This window comes from Asterias rubens, chromosome 21, assembly GCF_902459465.1.
Source record: "Asterias rubens chromosome 21, eAstRub1.3, whole genome shotgun sequence".
In the NCBI taxonomy this organism is placed as follows: Eukaryota; Metazoa; Echinodermata; class Asteroidea; order Forcipulatida; family Asteriidae; genus Asterias; species Asterias rubens.
The window spans coordinates 3,759,878-3,775,394 of NC_047082.1; the positions used below are offsets into that span (position 1 = coordinate 3,759,878).

Consider the following 15,517-nt stretch of genomic DNA (forward strand, 5'->3'; position numbering starts at 1 on the left):
ACCTCTAGGTGAGGGCGTCCCACTGAAATGACGTCACATGCATAAGGTCTATTACATGGCACGCGCAGTACCCAGACGTCTTTTTTACCCACCAATCAGTTGTGCATCTGTGTATCTGAAATGCGCGTACGAACATTACGTGTACGAGGGTGACAAAATAGTCTGTTGGGGTGTTATCAAACAAATAGTGACTGCTTTTACTTGTGCTATGGTTAAAACTCAGACTCCCTCGGTGATCCCCGGACCGTTCCATTTTCCCTTAGCTGCGCCTTGGTAAAATAGAACGCTTCTACGGGGATCACCTCGGGAATCGTAGTTTTAACCATACATGTAGCCCTTGAAGCAGTCAATATTTGTATACTAACTATGCTCACCTTTCCTTTATCAAACTTCTTTGCCCTCTTGGTTTTGAAGAGCAATCTCGGCCCAGTGTCACCTCTCTCACCGTACAATGTGATGTACACATCGGCCGATGTACCGGCATTCCAGTAGTTCCCAGTCACCACGGCAACGTAGTAATTCAATACTGCATGAAATTAAATCAATATAAAATGCATGACTGTGCATGAATGTGTAGCCATTGACAGAATGTACTGACCATGTCAAAAACAAGTCTATTAAAATGTAAAAAGTACATACAAGTGGATTTTAAAGGGTTTGGGTAAACACAATGTCCACAGATTTACATTAACTTACACCGTTTGAAGATACTGATAGCAGAAAGTGAACCTTAAAATAGTAGGTGCTGAGGTGTTTTGAGAAATGAGTTTATAAAACAATATCATGAAAATACGTGTTTACATGCTAAAATAATTTTCGTCTCATGATCACTAAGACCAAAATCATTTTCATGACATTGTTTTACTCATTTCTCAAAAACTTCTTTTTGTATTACAGAACATAATGTCCACAGATAAACATTAAACTTAATAATTTTCAAGATAATGTTAGCAGAAAGCTTCTCTTAAAATATTACCTGCTGAGGAGCTGTAGTTTTGAGAAATGAGTAAAACAGTGTCACAGTGAGACAAAAATTATTTTGCATGTAAAAACGTATTAACCAGTTATTGTTTGTTATGGTTAAATACATTACCATAACTGGATAAAACATGTATATTTTACATGCTAAAACTGAGACTAAAATAATTTTTGTGACATTGTTTAAGGCTCAGCGATCATGAGACGAACTAGCATGTAAAACAAATTTTCAGGACACTGTTTTACTCATTTCTCAAAAACTACATCACCTCATCAGCAAATAATATTTTAAGGTACCGTTTCTACTATCCTTATCTTCAAACGGTCTAAGTTTAATGTAAATCTGTGGACATTGTGTTTTGTGTTACAAAAAGTACCCAGACCCTTAAACTGAGGCTAATCAACTGGGTTGAATCAAGTTGAAAACTAGACCAATCAACTTAAAAGCGGTTAATTTTTGACTACTGTACCTGGGTTAAAGGCACTGGACACTATCGGTATTTGTCAGACCAGTCTTCTCACTTGGTGTATTTTAACACATGCATAAAATAACAAACCTGTGAAATGTTGAACTCAATTGGTCATCGAAATCAAAGTTGCGAGAATATAATGAAAGAAAAAACACCCTTGTCGCAAAAGTTGTGTGCTTATGCTTGAAGTCGAGACCTCGGCTGAGGTCTCAAATTCAAATCAAATATTTTAGTGAGAAATTACTTCTTTCTCAAACACTATGTTACTTCAGAGGGAGCTGTTTCTCAGAACGTTTTACACTATCAACAGCTCTCCATTGCTCGTTGCAAGTAAGTTTTTATGGAATAGTCTGGATGACTCTTTTAAATCATTGCGTACTCTCTCAACTTTTACCAAAAAACTTAAAACTCGTTTTCTTAATGAATACTAAGATTCTGATGTTATTTTTGTATGTAGAAATTGTAACGGCTTTATTTTCGTTTTACACCTGTCAATTTTGTCCTGTTAGTTTTGTCCTGTATTTTTAATGTCTGTCTGTTTTTTGGGTTTGTCTGTTCATAGGCTGGGGAACAAAAGCTGTGCTTCTCCCCGGACCTAGATGTTGCCTTTTGTTTATTGTTTCATCTTTTAATATATTTTATATTTACTTTTATTTTGTCCATATTACTCTGTATTATACACTATTTGCAACATTGAATAAACGTTTATATCTATCTATCCTTTGCCTATAGTTGTATATATTAATGTAGTTTAAGTAGTTTTCTTTGTATGTTTGTTATCATGCCTGTACAGCGCATTGGGGTCTGTCTTTGACGGAATGCGCTCTACAAGAGTGATTTATTATTATTATTATTATTATTATTATTATTATTATTATTATTATTATTATTATTATTATTATTATTATTATTATTATTATTATTATTATTATTATTATTATTATTATTATTATTATTATTATTATTATTATTATTATTATTATTATTATTATTATTATTATTATTATTATTATTATTATTATTATTATTATTATTATCTCTATTAATGGGTCATTTGAGAGACATTTTGCAGTCTGAAAAAAGCAATAAGGAGACATTTTTTTTAAGGAGACATATAACTGTCTCCTTAATATTTTGAGGGCTTGTAACTTAAAAACGGTGCCATTGGTGGTGCGCTTAAAGTGTTCGTAGCCAAGGGGGTTTCCCGCCAGTTGCATGGACGAGTTCATTCGATAAAAATGTATACAGAAATGTTAAATAAATGCGGGGTAAATAGTGGTCGGTTATAATTGTCGGTGTATCAAATAGACTATTGGTAGACATTTTGATTTATCCAGATTACAACAAAAAATGGGATTATATTTATATGAAATACAAGCACATCTTTATTACTTTAAATTCTCCAAACATTGCTTGTAAAATTTGCTAACCTAGGTGGATAATTTAATCAAACCCCCTTCCTACCAGTAATAGAACCACCCAAAAAACGTTATTCTTTGTTCTTACGTACTTGTCCTATTCCAATTTATCATTGGTATCCCTATAAAGACTCCGCTATGATTACGGTACTCGTGAAGAATACCAGCCAGTCTGGTGTCTGTACTTCGACAATGATGTTATAGGGTTACACGGAATACAGAAACTGTCACCATGCCGCCCAATGCCGCCGCGACGATCCAGAAACTTTAGCGCGACGCGGCCATGTTTTGTCTCCGAGAGTGTGAAAAAGTTACTACACACGACACGGCTACATCATAATGATAATTCTTGTCGCCCTAAGATGACACGTAAGTTACTGAATAAAAACATGCCTTTGAACAGATTTAGTTAAAAATTTAAGGTTGGTTTGTCCACATTGTTTTCTTAAAGAATTTTTGTGTGTATATAAGATGAAAACATGCGATCAAAAATTGATTTTTCACGTTACTCGGTTATCCATGTCGTCAGTCTCAGTGTACTTTGACAAGTTAGATTTTGTACCAACTTTTGCAACATGAGGAACATGGCAGGTCCTGCATATTCCGCAAACAGTCTGAAGATTAAAGTTTTACAAAATTACATCAGATACTTCGTTTTCACTTTTGTATTCCTGCTTACATGGATAGTTTCTTTGACTGTGCTTGTAATTATTCTGTGTGTTAAAGTTTTGTTGTAACTTTTTAAAATCAAATATGTGATGTACATGACGACTACGGTCAATAGTGTAGTAGTAGTACTACTACTCTACTGTAACCAGGTAACGTTAGTACTACATGTAAGTATATATTTTTGAATTGAAGATGGACATCAAATTTTTAACTTTGTTGCGTGATGTATACAGTTTGCACAGGGTAACTAAGGCCTACGTAGCTCTACTTATTAGAAAGCCATTTCAGGTTTAATGTTTAAATAATTAGGCCTACAGACAGTCTGACAGTACATGCCCCCCCAAGTTTTTTTTTTTACAACTGTTTTGATTAGGTGTGCATGAAAAACGTGTCTTGCATTCATCAATAAATTCAACAGAACAGTTGGAAGTCTGTATACATAATTTAATATTGTCTCTCCTTTTTACTCATTATAAATAAATTGTTCATATTTAGTTGAGGTTTCTGATGTGTAAGAGACCACACAGTGCAACCTATAGGGTATTGATAAAATGTTTCAGAAAAAAATGAATAAATACTTTTCACATTCAACACATGGTTTTGTTTAGCCACCGATAAGGTCTTGGGTATATTTTGTAAGAGATTTTGAGAAAGAAAAGCCTCAATTAATTAATAATGTCCTTTTAGCGCACGTTGATATGGATGATGCCATGTTTGCTGATGTTTAACACCCATAAATTTTTAGGTCACGGTCTACTAAAAATATAACCTTATGAATGAATATTTTTTTCTGCAAAGGTTACTTTTTTAAAGAAATGAGATTTAACCACATGCTAGTGAGTATGTTTTGCCTTCATTCATTAGTGTTTTATTTACTTCAAGGATGGGGCAAAACATCTAAGTGATTTTTACATGATTGTTGTTAAGAACATTAAATGGAACTTTTTCATCTTTTTCTTTTTATAGATTAGTGTGTGGTAGAATATTCGAGCAGTTACAATGGTAAGTTGAGCTTTGAAAAAAAAGGTTATTAAGTGTTTATTCAAGTTTTAAACATGTTGGAATGTTCAAAATTCCAATCAATTCATCCTTTTTCTTGCAGTCGAGACAAACACGCAGTAAACACTCAGAGCATGATGATCTTGCGGTTCTTGTTGTTAACGACCCTCAAACTGGGTTTGTTATTAGACCATCACCGGGAAAAGGTAACTGCATCATTTTGTACACATTAATCCGGAATCCATAAAGGATCCAATAATAATAAATTATAACAATAAACATTTGTAATGTCTGTCAAGAATGACACTCTTGTCACAATTTACAGAAATGTGATGAGCATTTGATGCAAGTGACAAATCTGGCAGACTGAAATCTGGAGGCATTTAAGTCGATTTATCTGGTACTCAGGAAGGTTGATCAAAATGGCATTGCAAAAGTCCAGCTGTGAGTCGATAAGTGAGTGGACCATCAACTCGATTGCCTTTGAAGTCCATAAATTATGGATCTCCAGATTTCTGAACTGGTACAAGCTGAAAGACTTTGAAAAGCTACATGTAGATACTTGCCAATAGATGCTCTTTAAAATGGAGATCAAATTTGTTAGTGAATGTTCTTGCACATTGAAATTAATGATGAACTTTGGTGTAAGGATTATGTTTTTAATAATTAAATGTTTGTGGTTTGCTGTCAATTTTGTATCTTAAGCCAAAGGCTTAAATTGTATATACAGATAATTAAAAAACTACATTTTAGTGGCAATGAAGCAGACATAATTTTAGCTTCACATTTTGGTAAAATTTCCAATGCTGGCTTGATGTATATGTGTATCAAGAACAATGACATTCTCTTTTGATCATAATATATGCGATTTACTTTACTTTTTTGTTAAATTGTTTTTGCTTTTTCCTACTCTGAATCCCCCCTGATTCAGGTTTAGGTACATTCGCAACAGAAAATATTCCAGCTGGGAAACCCTTGTATATTTACGGTGGAGACATCATTTCTAAACAAGAGGGAGAAAGAAGGGAGAAAAGCAGTGAAAGCGTTTTCCGGTATTTCTTCATGTTCAAAGGAAAGCAATTATGGTAGCTATGTTTTCATGAATTAGTCAACATATAAATATTTTTGTAGGGGTACAAGCACAACAAGCAAACAAGTAGAAAATAATTTCAGATTGTTTTTTATGCAAAAAAGCAGTTTCTACAATTGTGACAGTTCATATGTACCCAAGTTAAACTATAAGGAAGACATCCAAATATTATGTAAAGGCCCTAAAACAAAGTACTGATGATTAAATGCTTACTATTTTAACTTTCAAATTGAATATAGAGACAGTGAACTGAAATACTTAACTTGTTCTTCAATTGTTTCATTGTCAGATTAAACTCTATTTATTAAAATAAACTTTAATTAAAACTTTTAAAATAAAAATGTATGAGCTTCATTTTTGAGTTGTAGCTTACGTGCTTATGGTCATTTATATTCCTTCCAATGATCCAGTTCAGATGCCACAACACCATCCAAATTCATATTGGGTCGCATGACAAATCATGGTGTGAAAAGACAGCAAAATGCCAAGATGAAAGTGATTGACTTTCATGGTCCACAACTTATGATGTATTCAATCAGGACATTAAAGGCAGGGGAAGAAGTCCTCTACGACTATGGGGTTAATGATCTTCCATGGCTTCAAAGAAAATGTAAGTGACACCCAAAGTGCAACAATTACTTAAAATTTACTTACAAGAATTGCCAATCCCATGGGACATCATTTAAAACCTAGGTGGACATGTGATCGTATGTTCATCTTCAATCCTAACTTCCTTGTGTGATTTACTAGCATCCTTTCTTACTCTTAGTGAGTCTTAATAACAAAATCCAACAAAATATGGTAACTCAACACCCAAACCTTTGGACTCTGGTTATGGACTCCGGTTATTCCTGATTTGTGTAAAGCGTAATCAGCAATAGTGCAGTCCTCTTTCAAACAGAGTCAAACAAAGCAAGCTTTGGATTTTGATGGCTAGGGGCTGGTTAAGGTTTGGCATGTTTAAAGTCATCATGTACATTTGAAGATGTGTTTTCTCAATTCTGGTCATATTGTACTCAATTGTGTTATTCACTCAGCTGGTGAAGCCATTCCACTAAATGTCAGCTTCCCTGAAGACATCAGTGTGACTGTTCCCTTTGGCACTCCAAACACAACAGTAACCTGGGCTGAGCCAACAACAAATGACACTTTGGGAACTGTCATCTTAAGCAAGACAATAGAATCTGGAAGCTCCTTCCCAACTGGACAGACAACAGCAGTGACTTACACCTTCACTCGTCCAACTGGAAATTCATTCACACGAACTTTCCAAGTAACAGTGGTTGAACTGAGTAAGTAATTTGTTATGTCCTGCGGTTGACGAAGCCACTTTAGGGGCTGTGTGAGTTTGTATACATTCGGAGACCTATAACAAAATGGAACATTAGAGTCCCCAGTTCGCCAAGTGTCCCCAGTTGCCAAACGTGTACAAAACATATCGGAGGTGTTGCAGAAAAGTTAGAGTACAAACAAAAGAGGAACAAAAGGGTGACCCGATTGCAGATGAATACACACTTGTGTGCGTGTGCACTTGTAGAGCATTGATTTGATTCAGCAGTACCCCATAAGGACAATCATGGCTAAATAAATCACTGGCAAAGGATACTCGCTAAAGCAGAAACCTTGGCTGAGACAAAAGAAATGACGTCATCATGATAACTTGACAAATATTTGAAATTTTGCTTAGATATTTGGTTTGTGGGTGTGTCTTGAATTGGCGGTCTGTTTTTTACATTTGAAGGTAATTAGGACTAAGACAAAAGAAATGGTGTCATCGCACTAACTACATCAATACTTGGAATATCAAAATAAAATTTGTTTTTGGATTGTACAAGCAGAAGCCGATTGAACTGGGGTCCATACATCAAAATCAATATGTCCACAGAACTTGCCTCAATGGACTTTGTCTAAAAGGCGTATATGGTTGGGGATAGACTTGATATCAAGTCTGAGATTGCGGTAATTTTGTCTACACTGCGCAGTCCATTTTCACGCTGTTCTCTAATAAAAGAACGCACTCTCCCGGCTTGTACACACCCTAAGGCGATTAAGTCCATTTAGATACATGGATACCTGATTGGCCAGGACTCTAAAAATGACACAATCCTGAATATGATGCACCGGCCATATGTAGGTGTTAAATAATAATTAAGATGTTGTGTTCTAAAAAAGTTGACAAATCAGAGCTGAGCTTATATAACTTTCTCTTTCAACAGCAGACAGAACTGATCCTTTTGTCACTAGCTTCCCTGAAGACATCAGTGTGACTGTTCCCTTTGGCACTCCAAACACAACAGTGACCTGGGCTGAGCCAACAACAAATGACAATTTGGGAACTGTCATCTCAAGCAAGACAATAGAATCTGGAAGCCCCTTCCCAACTGGACAGACAACAGCAGTGACTTACACCTTCACTAATTCTACAGGAAATTCAGTCAAGAAAACCTTCCAAGTTACAGTGGTTGAACTAAGTAAGTGTAAAAGAGAACTCAAAGTTGTTCATCACAGTAAAAACATTAATATGACACACCACATGTAGGCAGCGCTGTGTATGGAGAAAGTTGCGGTGTGTACTAATTAAATCCGAGCAGCTCGTTCATGGGAATTTACGCCACTGCAGCTATGGCCGCCACACACGCACGTCAACGCACACGCACTGTGAATCCTCCATGCTGATTGGCTCATATGTGGACTGACGCTCCATTGTCAAGTCACACAAGGTGTATTGCGCTCATGTGTTTAGTTTGAAATAGCTTCTAATCAGGAGTTTTCGCAACTCTCTTAATATATGCCTCTGCATGTAGGTATCGAATTGTAGAGTACAATAATTACTTTTATAATTGTGTATTCTCATAAAGTGGTTTGTCTCACTGTTCACAGCTGATACAGTATTACCTCAGGTGACAGCTTTCCCAGAGGATGTCTCTGTTACCATTCCATTTGGAAAATCTGATGTGTCTGTAGTTTGGCCAAATCCAACAGTGTCCAACAACTCGGGACCAGTCATAATTAACTCAGACAGGCAACCGGGAAGTTTCTTTTCTCCAGGAACCACCCCTGTGACATATTTATTCACAGATCTTTCCGGAAATTCAGTCACTCGAACATTAAATGTGAAGGTGAATGTGCTAGGTAAGTGATGGTTTAATCTTTTTTTAGCACATCTCATTTACTTCGAATATGTCAATAATTCATTTTTTCTCATTAGTTTTTGTAAAGTTTTTTGATGTCCCTCATGGTTACCTTGTAAATCTCAGTAACAATTAATGTAACAATTGTTGTGTCACTTTTTCTACGTGTTCAGTGTACTCTCATTTAAAGCTAAATAGCAGTGCCGAAAGACTTAAATTTAAAATCCAATTTGTATAAAATAAACAACTGCTAGTACATTTTTTACAGACACGCAATTTTTTTTAAGGATTATCTGATTTCCTCTTTTTTTCAGTGCCACAGAAAAGTAAAAAACATGACCCGATGTGTGTGTTAGTAGGCAGTTTATTATCCTCTCCCACCCTCCCCCCCCCCCCAAAAAAAGAAGACAGTTTCTGTTTTTTGTGACAAGCACCATTACTAAGATAAAGTTAGAAATGTACCATTTATTTAAGTTAGTAAAGATGTATTGAATAATAAATCAGTACAGATAATTCTTTTCCAACAGCAGACAGAACTGATCCTTTTGTCACTAGCTTCCCTGAAGACATCAGTGTGACTGTTCCCTTTGGCACTCCAAACACAACAGTGACCTGGGCTGAGCCAACAACAAATGACAATTTGGGAACTGTCATCTCAAGCAAGACAATAGAATCTGGAAGCCCCTTCCCAACTGGACAGACAACAGCAGTGACTTACACCTTCACTAATTCTACAGGAAATTCAGTCAAGAAAACCTTCCAAGTTACAGTGGTTGAACTAAGTAAGTGTAAAAGAGAACTCAAAGTTGTTCATCACAGTAAAAACATTAATATGACACACCACATGTAGGCAGCGCTGTGTATGGAGAAAGTTGCGGTGTGTACTAATTAAATCCGAGCAGCTCGTTCATGGGAATTTACGCCACTGCAGCTATGGCCGCCACACACGCACGTCAACGCACACGCACTGTGAATCCTCCATGCTGATTGGCTCATATGTGGACTGACGCTCCATTGTCAAGTCACACAAGGTGTATTGCGCTCATGTGTTTAGTTTGAAATAGCTTCTAATCAGGAGTTTTCGCAACTCTCTTAATATATGCCTCTGCATGTAGGTATCGAATTGTAGAGTACAATAATTACTTTTATAATTGTGTATTCTCATAAAGTGGTTTGTCTCACTGTTCACAGCTGATACAGTATTACCTCAGGTGACAGCTTTCCCAGAGGATGTCTCTGTTACCATTCCATTTGGAAAATCTGATGTGTCTGTAGTTTGGCCAAATCCAACAGTGTCCAACAACTCGGGACCAGTCATAATTAACTCAGACAGGCAACCGGGAAGTTTCTTTTCTCCAGGAACCACCCCTGTGACATATTTATTCACAGATCTTTCCGGAAATTCAGTCACTCGAACATTAAATGTGAAGGTGAATGTGCTAGGTAAGTGATGGTTTAATCTTTTTTTAGCACATCTCATTTACTTCGAATATGTCAATAATTCATTTTTTCTCATTAGTTTTTGTAAAGTTTTTTGATGTCCCTCATGGTTACCTTGTAAATCTCAGTAACAATTAATGTAACAATTGTTGTGTCACTTTTTCTACGTGTTCAGTGTACTCTCATTTAAAGCTAAATAGCAGTGCCGAAAGACTTAAATTTAAAATCCAATTTGTATAAAATAAACAACTGCTAGTACATTTTTTACAGACACGCAATTTTTTTTAAGGATTATCTGATTTCCTCTTTTTTTCAGTGCCACAGAAAAGTAAAAAACATGACCCGATGTGTGTGTTAGTAGGCAGTTTATTATCCTCTCCCACCCTCCCCCCCCCCCCCAAAAAAAAGAAGACAGTTTCTGTTTTTTGTGACAAGCACCATTACTAAGATAAAGTTAGAAATGTACCATTTATTTAAGTTAGTAAAGATGTATTGAATAATAAATCAGTACAGATAATTCTTTTCCAACAGCAGACAGAACTGATCCTTTTGTCACTAGCTTCCCTGAAGACATCAGTGTGACTGTTCCCTTTGGCACTCCAAACACAACAGTGACCTGGGCTGAGCCAACAACAAATGACAATTTGGGAACTGTCATCTCAAGCAAGACAATAGAATCTGGAAGCCCCTTCCCAACTGGACAGACAACAGCAGTGACTTACACCTTCACTAATTCTACAGGAAAATCAGTCACGAAAACCTTCCAAGTTACGGTGGTTGAACTGAGTAAGTTAGTAATAAGTGCATATTTTTATTAGTAGCAAGCAACAAACCACTTAAACACCAAGTTTTTTATTGATATTTTACAATTTGTTGTTTTCACAAATGCATACATGTTTCTTAGTTTTCAGTTGTGTGGATTACAATATTAGTTTTGCTGCAGCATAAAATAGGTTACGTACTGTTGATTGCTTTCTACCTGAGCAAGGATAATTAACACACAAAAAAAATGTTTCCCCAGGTTCGGTCCAACTGGCTAAGTGACTCGATCTAAATATTATGCTGAGCCAGAGGCACTTGTACATATGTTTCTCAATTTGTTTTCTCTTTTTCAAATGTAACAACTTTTTTCTTATTTCAGGTTGTAGTTCCCGAGTCAAGCGACTGACTGAGCTCTCTTCTCTAAAGAAAAACCCCAATGTGGTATGTGCTCTTTGATCCTTTATTGTTTTGAAAACACAAACAAAAGTTGGAAGCCAAAGGCAAAATTGTTCCCCTTTTCTGTCATTGGTTGGGTGTGAACATCCCAATGTGTGCATACTGTCACAATATTTATTGTAAGTGGGCTATGTCTTATAATTGTCTTCAAATGAATTTATAAAACGATAGTTTGATGCAGTCATTAAAAAAATGTAGGAGCTAAATCTAGGATGAGCTAGGATTGTGTACATCTGGTCTTGACGAAACCACTAGTTTCCTGTTGATAAACACTTTTTAAATAAAATTTAATGAGCATTAGAGAGATAATGTTATAAAGAAACATTGGGAGACAAAAATTGTCTCCTAAATGCTTGGTCTTTATCAACACATAATTATAGTTAACAAATTTGTCTCCCAAAGGCTTATTTTTATTGAATTAAAATACAAATTCAAAAAGTACCCGTCCACATTTTTCATTCAGGGGACTGAAAAGTCCCTTAAGATGTTTGTTTCCCTAATATGAAATCTGTGTTACCACTTCCTCAGTGTTTAAGCTTCACTGTACATCATCACCTGTTACTATCAGGCTGAACGATTGAATAGTAGAAAGCTCAACACTGATGATGGTGACCTTTGACCTTGGCAACACTTACCAACCAACTTCAAACTTAAACAATTTGTAACAACAAGTCTTAGGCCTATCTACTTCTAGAACCAGAGCTCTTTTCAGAGCCACCACTTTTCCCAAAAGACATTTATACTACTAGGTATAGTTACTTCTTATTCTCCACATCATGCAAAGCTTCAAACATCACTTTATAACTGATGAAGATTTCTATTTTATTCCTAGCAGCAATTCAGGCCATACAAGGAGCCCGAGCTTCTACCAGATGAGCAGACTGCTCTTGCAGAGCTTTCCTTTTGTGGACTGAAATTGGTAAATTTATTCGTTATTTGTTAGACCTCCCATTTAGCTATATTAACAAAAGTGTTATAAATTAAGCACAGTAAGTTTTGTTTGGCATTATCACCCTTGTAGGAAACATGTTTTGCTAGGACCAGCTAGGATTGTGTGCCAAAGTCTTGGTGTACTACTGCATGTTCAATGAAAACAATAAAACATAAAATACATGTTTACATGAGACTTAGAAAGACTGATGCACTATGAGGTACTAAAATAGAAATACTGGCTGCACCAATTTGTCTCCCAAAGGATGGTTTTTACAAAGACATAACTTTATTTGACAAGTTAGTCTCCCAAAGGCCATGTATGTTATCATCATAATTGAAAAAGTACACATCCATATCCTGTTATTTTAAACTGAAATTTCACAGATTTGTTTTTTTGCGTGACCCTTAATTGAAATATGATCACTATTTCTTAAGTACCTTTTTTAGCTTTTCTTATCTAATCACCTAAATGCTTGGTCTTTATTAACCTGGAATTATAATGAACAAGTTTGTCTCCCATTGGTTTATTTTTTATTGAATTAAAATAACAATTGAAAAAGTACCCGTTCACATTTTTTTTTCAGGGGAATGAAAGGTCCCTTAAGATTTTTGTGTCCTTAATATGAAATACGTGTTACTTCCTCAGTGTTCAGGCTTCATTGTGCATCATCACCTGTTACTATCAGGCTGAACGATTGAATAGAAGAAAGCTCAACACTGATGAGGCGCTTCATGTTTTTTATAGAGTCTCAACAAATTTCTGGACCTTCAGTTCCCTGAAAGAAAATGTGCGTGGTTATTCTTACAATTTTTATTTAGACATCACTTGTTTAAAGTTAAAACTACCCAAGTTTAAAGTGTGGTATCTTGTTTTCTATTTTTTGTTTTGACAGTCAAGTCCTGAAGCGGTACTCTATGAGAAACGACAGTTGTACACACAACCAAGTCGTTCATCAGATGTGTCTGATTCAGATTGTGATTCGGATGGTTCAGAGTGGCACTACGAAGATGATGAATCAGGATCAGACAGCAGTGATAATACGGACAGTGATGCAGAGTCAGACAGTCAGTCCACAATTTTTCCTGTTTGTAACAATCCACCCAGGAAGCCGAAAGTTTTGCCGGTCAATAGTAAAACAGGGTCTCAGTCTAAACCAACATCCAAGTATAAGAAACCAAAACGCATGTGCCCATTTTGCAAAAAGTACTTTCAAGAAAAACTAACGAGGCATGTTCAACTGGTGCACAAAAAGGTAAAAGAAGTTTCAAATGCCATGAATCTGCCGAAAAATGAGAGGGATGCAGCTTTTGATTTTCTCAAGAAGAAAGGTATTCTGGAAGCAAACCAGGAACAAATGAGAATGTCAACACCAGTTTATCAGCGAGAAAGGAAGACCTCGAATGATAGCAAACTTGTCTTGTGTGGGCTTTGTAATGGGTTTTACTCGAAGATGTATTTCAAAAAACACAAGTATAGGTGTCAGGGAGATTCCAATTCAACAGCATGCTCTATTCCTCTGTCATTAATGACGCCAAATGATGACATCTCAGAAGATTTCAGAAGAGACATTCTTTGCAAATTCAGAGACACCAAAGTAGGTGATATTTGTCGAACTGATCCTGTTGTCTTAAGTATAGGGAAACAGCTTTGGCGAAAAGGGATGAACAAGAAAGACAAGGTGACGGAAGTTAAGAAGTCTGTCATGTCAGACATGAGGCGGCTTGCCTCTTTGTATCTTGTTTATAAAGATCAAGATGCTGCCTTGGCTAATAATCAGGAGAACTCCACAGTGGCAGAAATGTTCAAACGAGAACATTTTAATGTGTTAAGTGAAGCAATTCAAGATTACACCACACAGGCTGATTCCTCAGGCATCAAGAGTGGTCTGAAGACTGCACTGTACTACCTTATTAAGAAGGCGTGCAAAATAATCAAATCCATCCATTTGATGGAACGTCAAGACGAGTCTGCTGCAGAGATAGATAGATTTATATCCGTCTTTGAACTCAATCATGAATTCATATTCGGTGATGCAATCTACCACATAAACTACCGCCGTCAGAAAAGTTTGCGAAAACCGATAGAGCTACCAATAGAAGATGATGTTGTTAAGTTACGCCAGCATACCATCAACAAAGTGTCCAGAATGGTCACCGATGATTTCATGGTATGGGATTCTAGGAATTTCATCATGCTAAGAGATCTCACAGTATCTCGCCTTACTGTCTTCAACGCTCGTAGAGGTGGGGAACCGTCCAGGTTGAAACTGTTTGAATGGCAAGAAGCTGAAGATAACCAATGGATTGACACCCAGAGGGCTGAGGATATGCAGGATCCAATTGAGAAGAAACTTCTAAGTCACCTTCGAGTATCATACCAAACAGGGAAAGGTAACAACCACTTGGTGCCAATTCTGTTCCCACCAGACACCATCGAGGCAATGAGGAAGCTAACAAGTCAAGAAGTGAGGACCTCAGCCGGTGTCAAAGAGGACAACTTATATGTCTTTCCATGTGTACAGGGATCATCAACTCATGTTACTGGATGGCATGCACTTAAGAACATATGTAGTGAAGCAGGAATTGAAGGATCGGCTAGATTGACAGCAACAAAAAATCGCCACAGGGTCAGTACACTATATGCGGCCATGGAGCTTCCTGAGCATGATCGAGAATTGTTTTTCCGTCACATGGGTCACTCAAGTCTAGTTAACCAGAATATCTACCAAGTACCACCTGCAATTGCTGAGGTAGTGCAAGTTGGGAAGCAACTAATGCAGATTGATGAGCGTGAGTGATTGCTTTTTTTACTTCTCTGTTTGAGCTCGGGGAGGTTAGAATAGACTTTGGTGTAGGGTTAGAGAACTTAACTTTAAAACTTTTCAGTTTGGGAGTATTCTGCTATGTTGGGAAAGTCTATGCCTGCATGAGAGTGAACACACATGGGTTTACAGTAAGTGCAATAAAAATGCTCATGACATTGCATTTAAAAGATGGGTCTATTCAATCAAAACACCAAGATATCAATGCAGGTATTAAATTACCAAATGATATTTATGCTACATTCACTACATTAATTCTTTCTGTCTTACAGGGAATCAACAATCTGATACCTTGCCCTCTGCAGAATCTTTGCCAGTAACAGTGTGTGAGTACTTTGATTTTTTCTGT

At 36.5% G+C, this 15,517-nt stretch overlaps 1 protein-coding gene across 1 annotated transcript in view; it reads right to left on the reverse strand.

The window, feature by feature from the left end:
* Window positions 1-15,517, reverse strand: part of LOC117304750 — a 143,951-nt gene that overhangs the window by 85,533 nt on the left and 42,901 nt on the right. Inside the window, exon 7 of the mRNA XM_033789353.1 lies at window positions 375-526. Within this exon, the coding sequence (XP_033645244.1) occupies window positions 375-526 (152 nt within the window). The remainder of the gene's footprint in view (window positions 1-374; window positions 527-15,517) is intronic.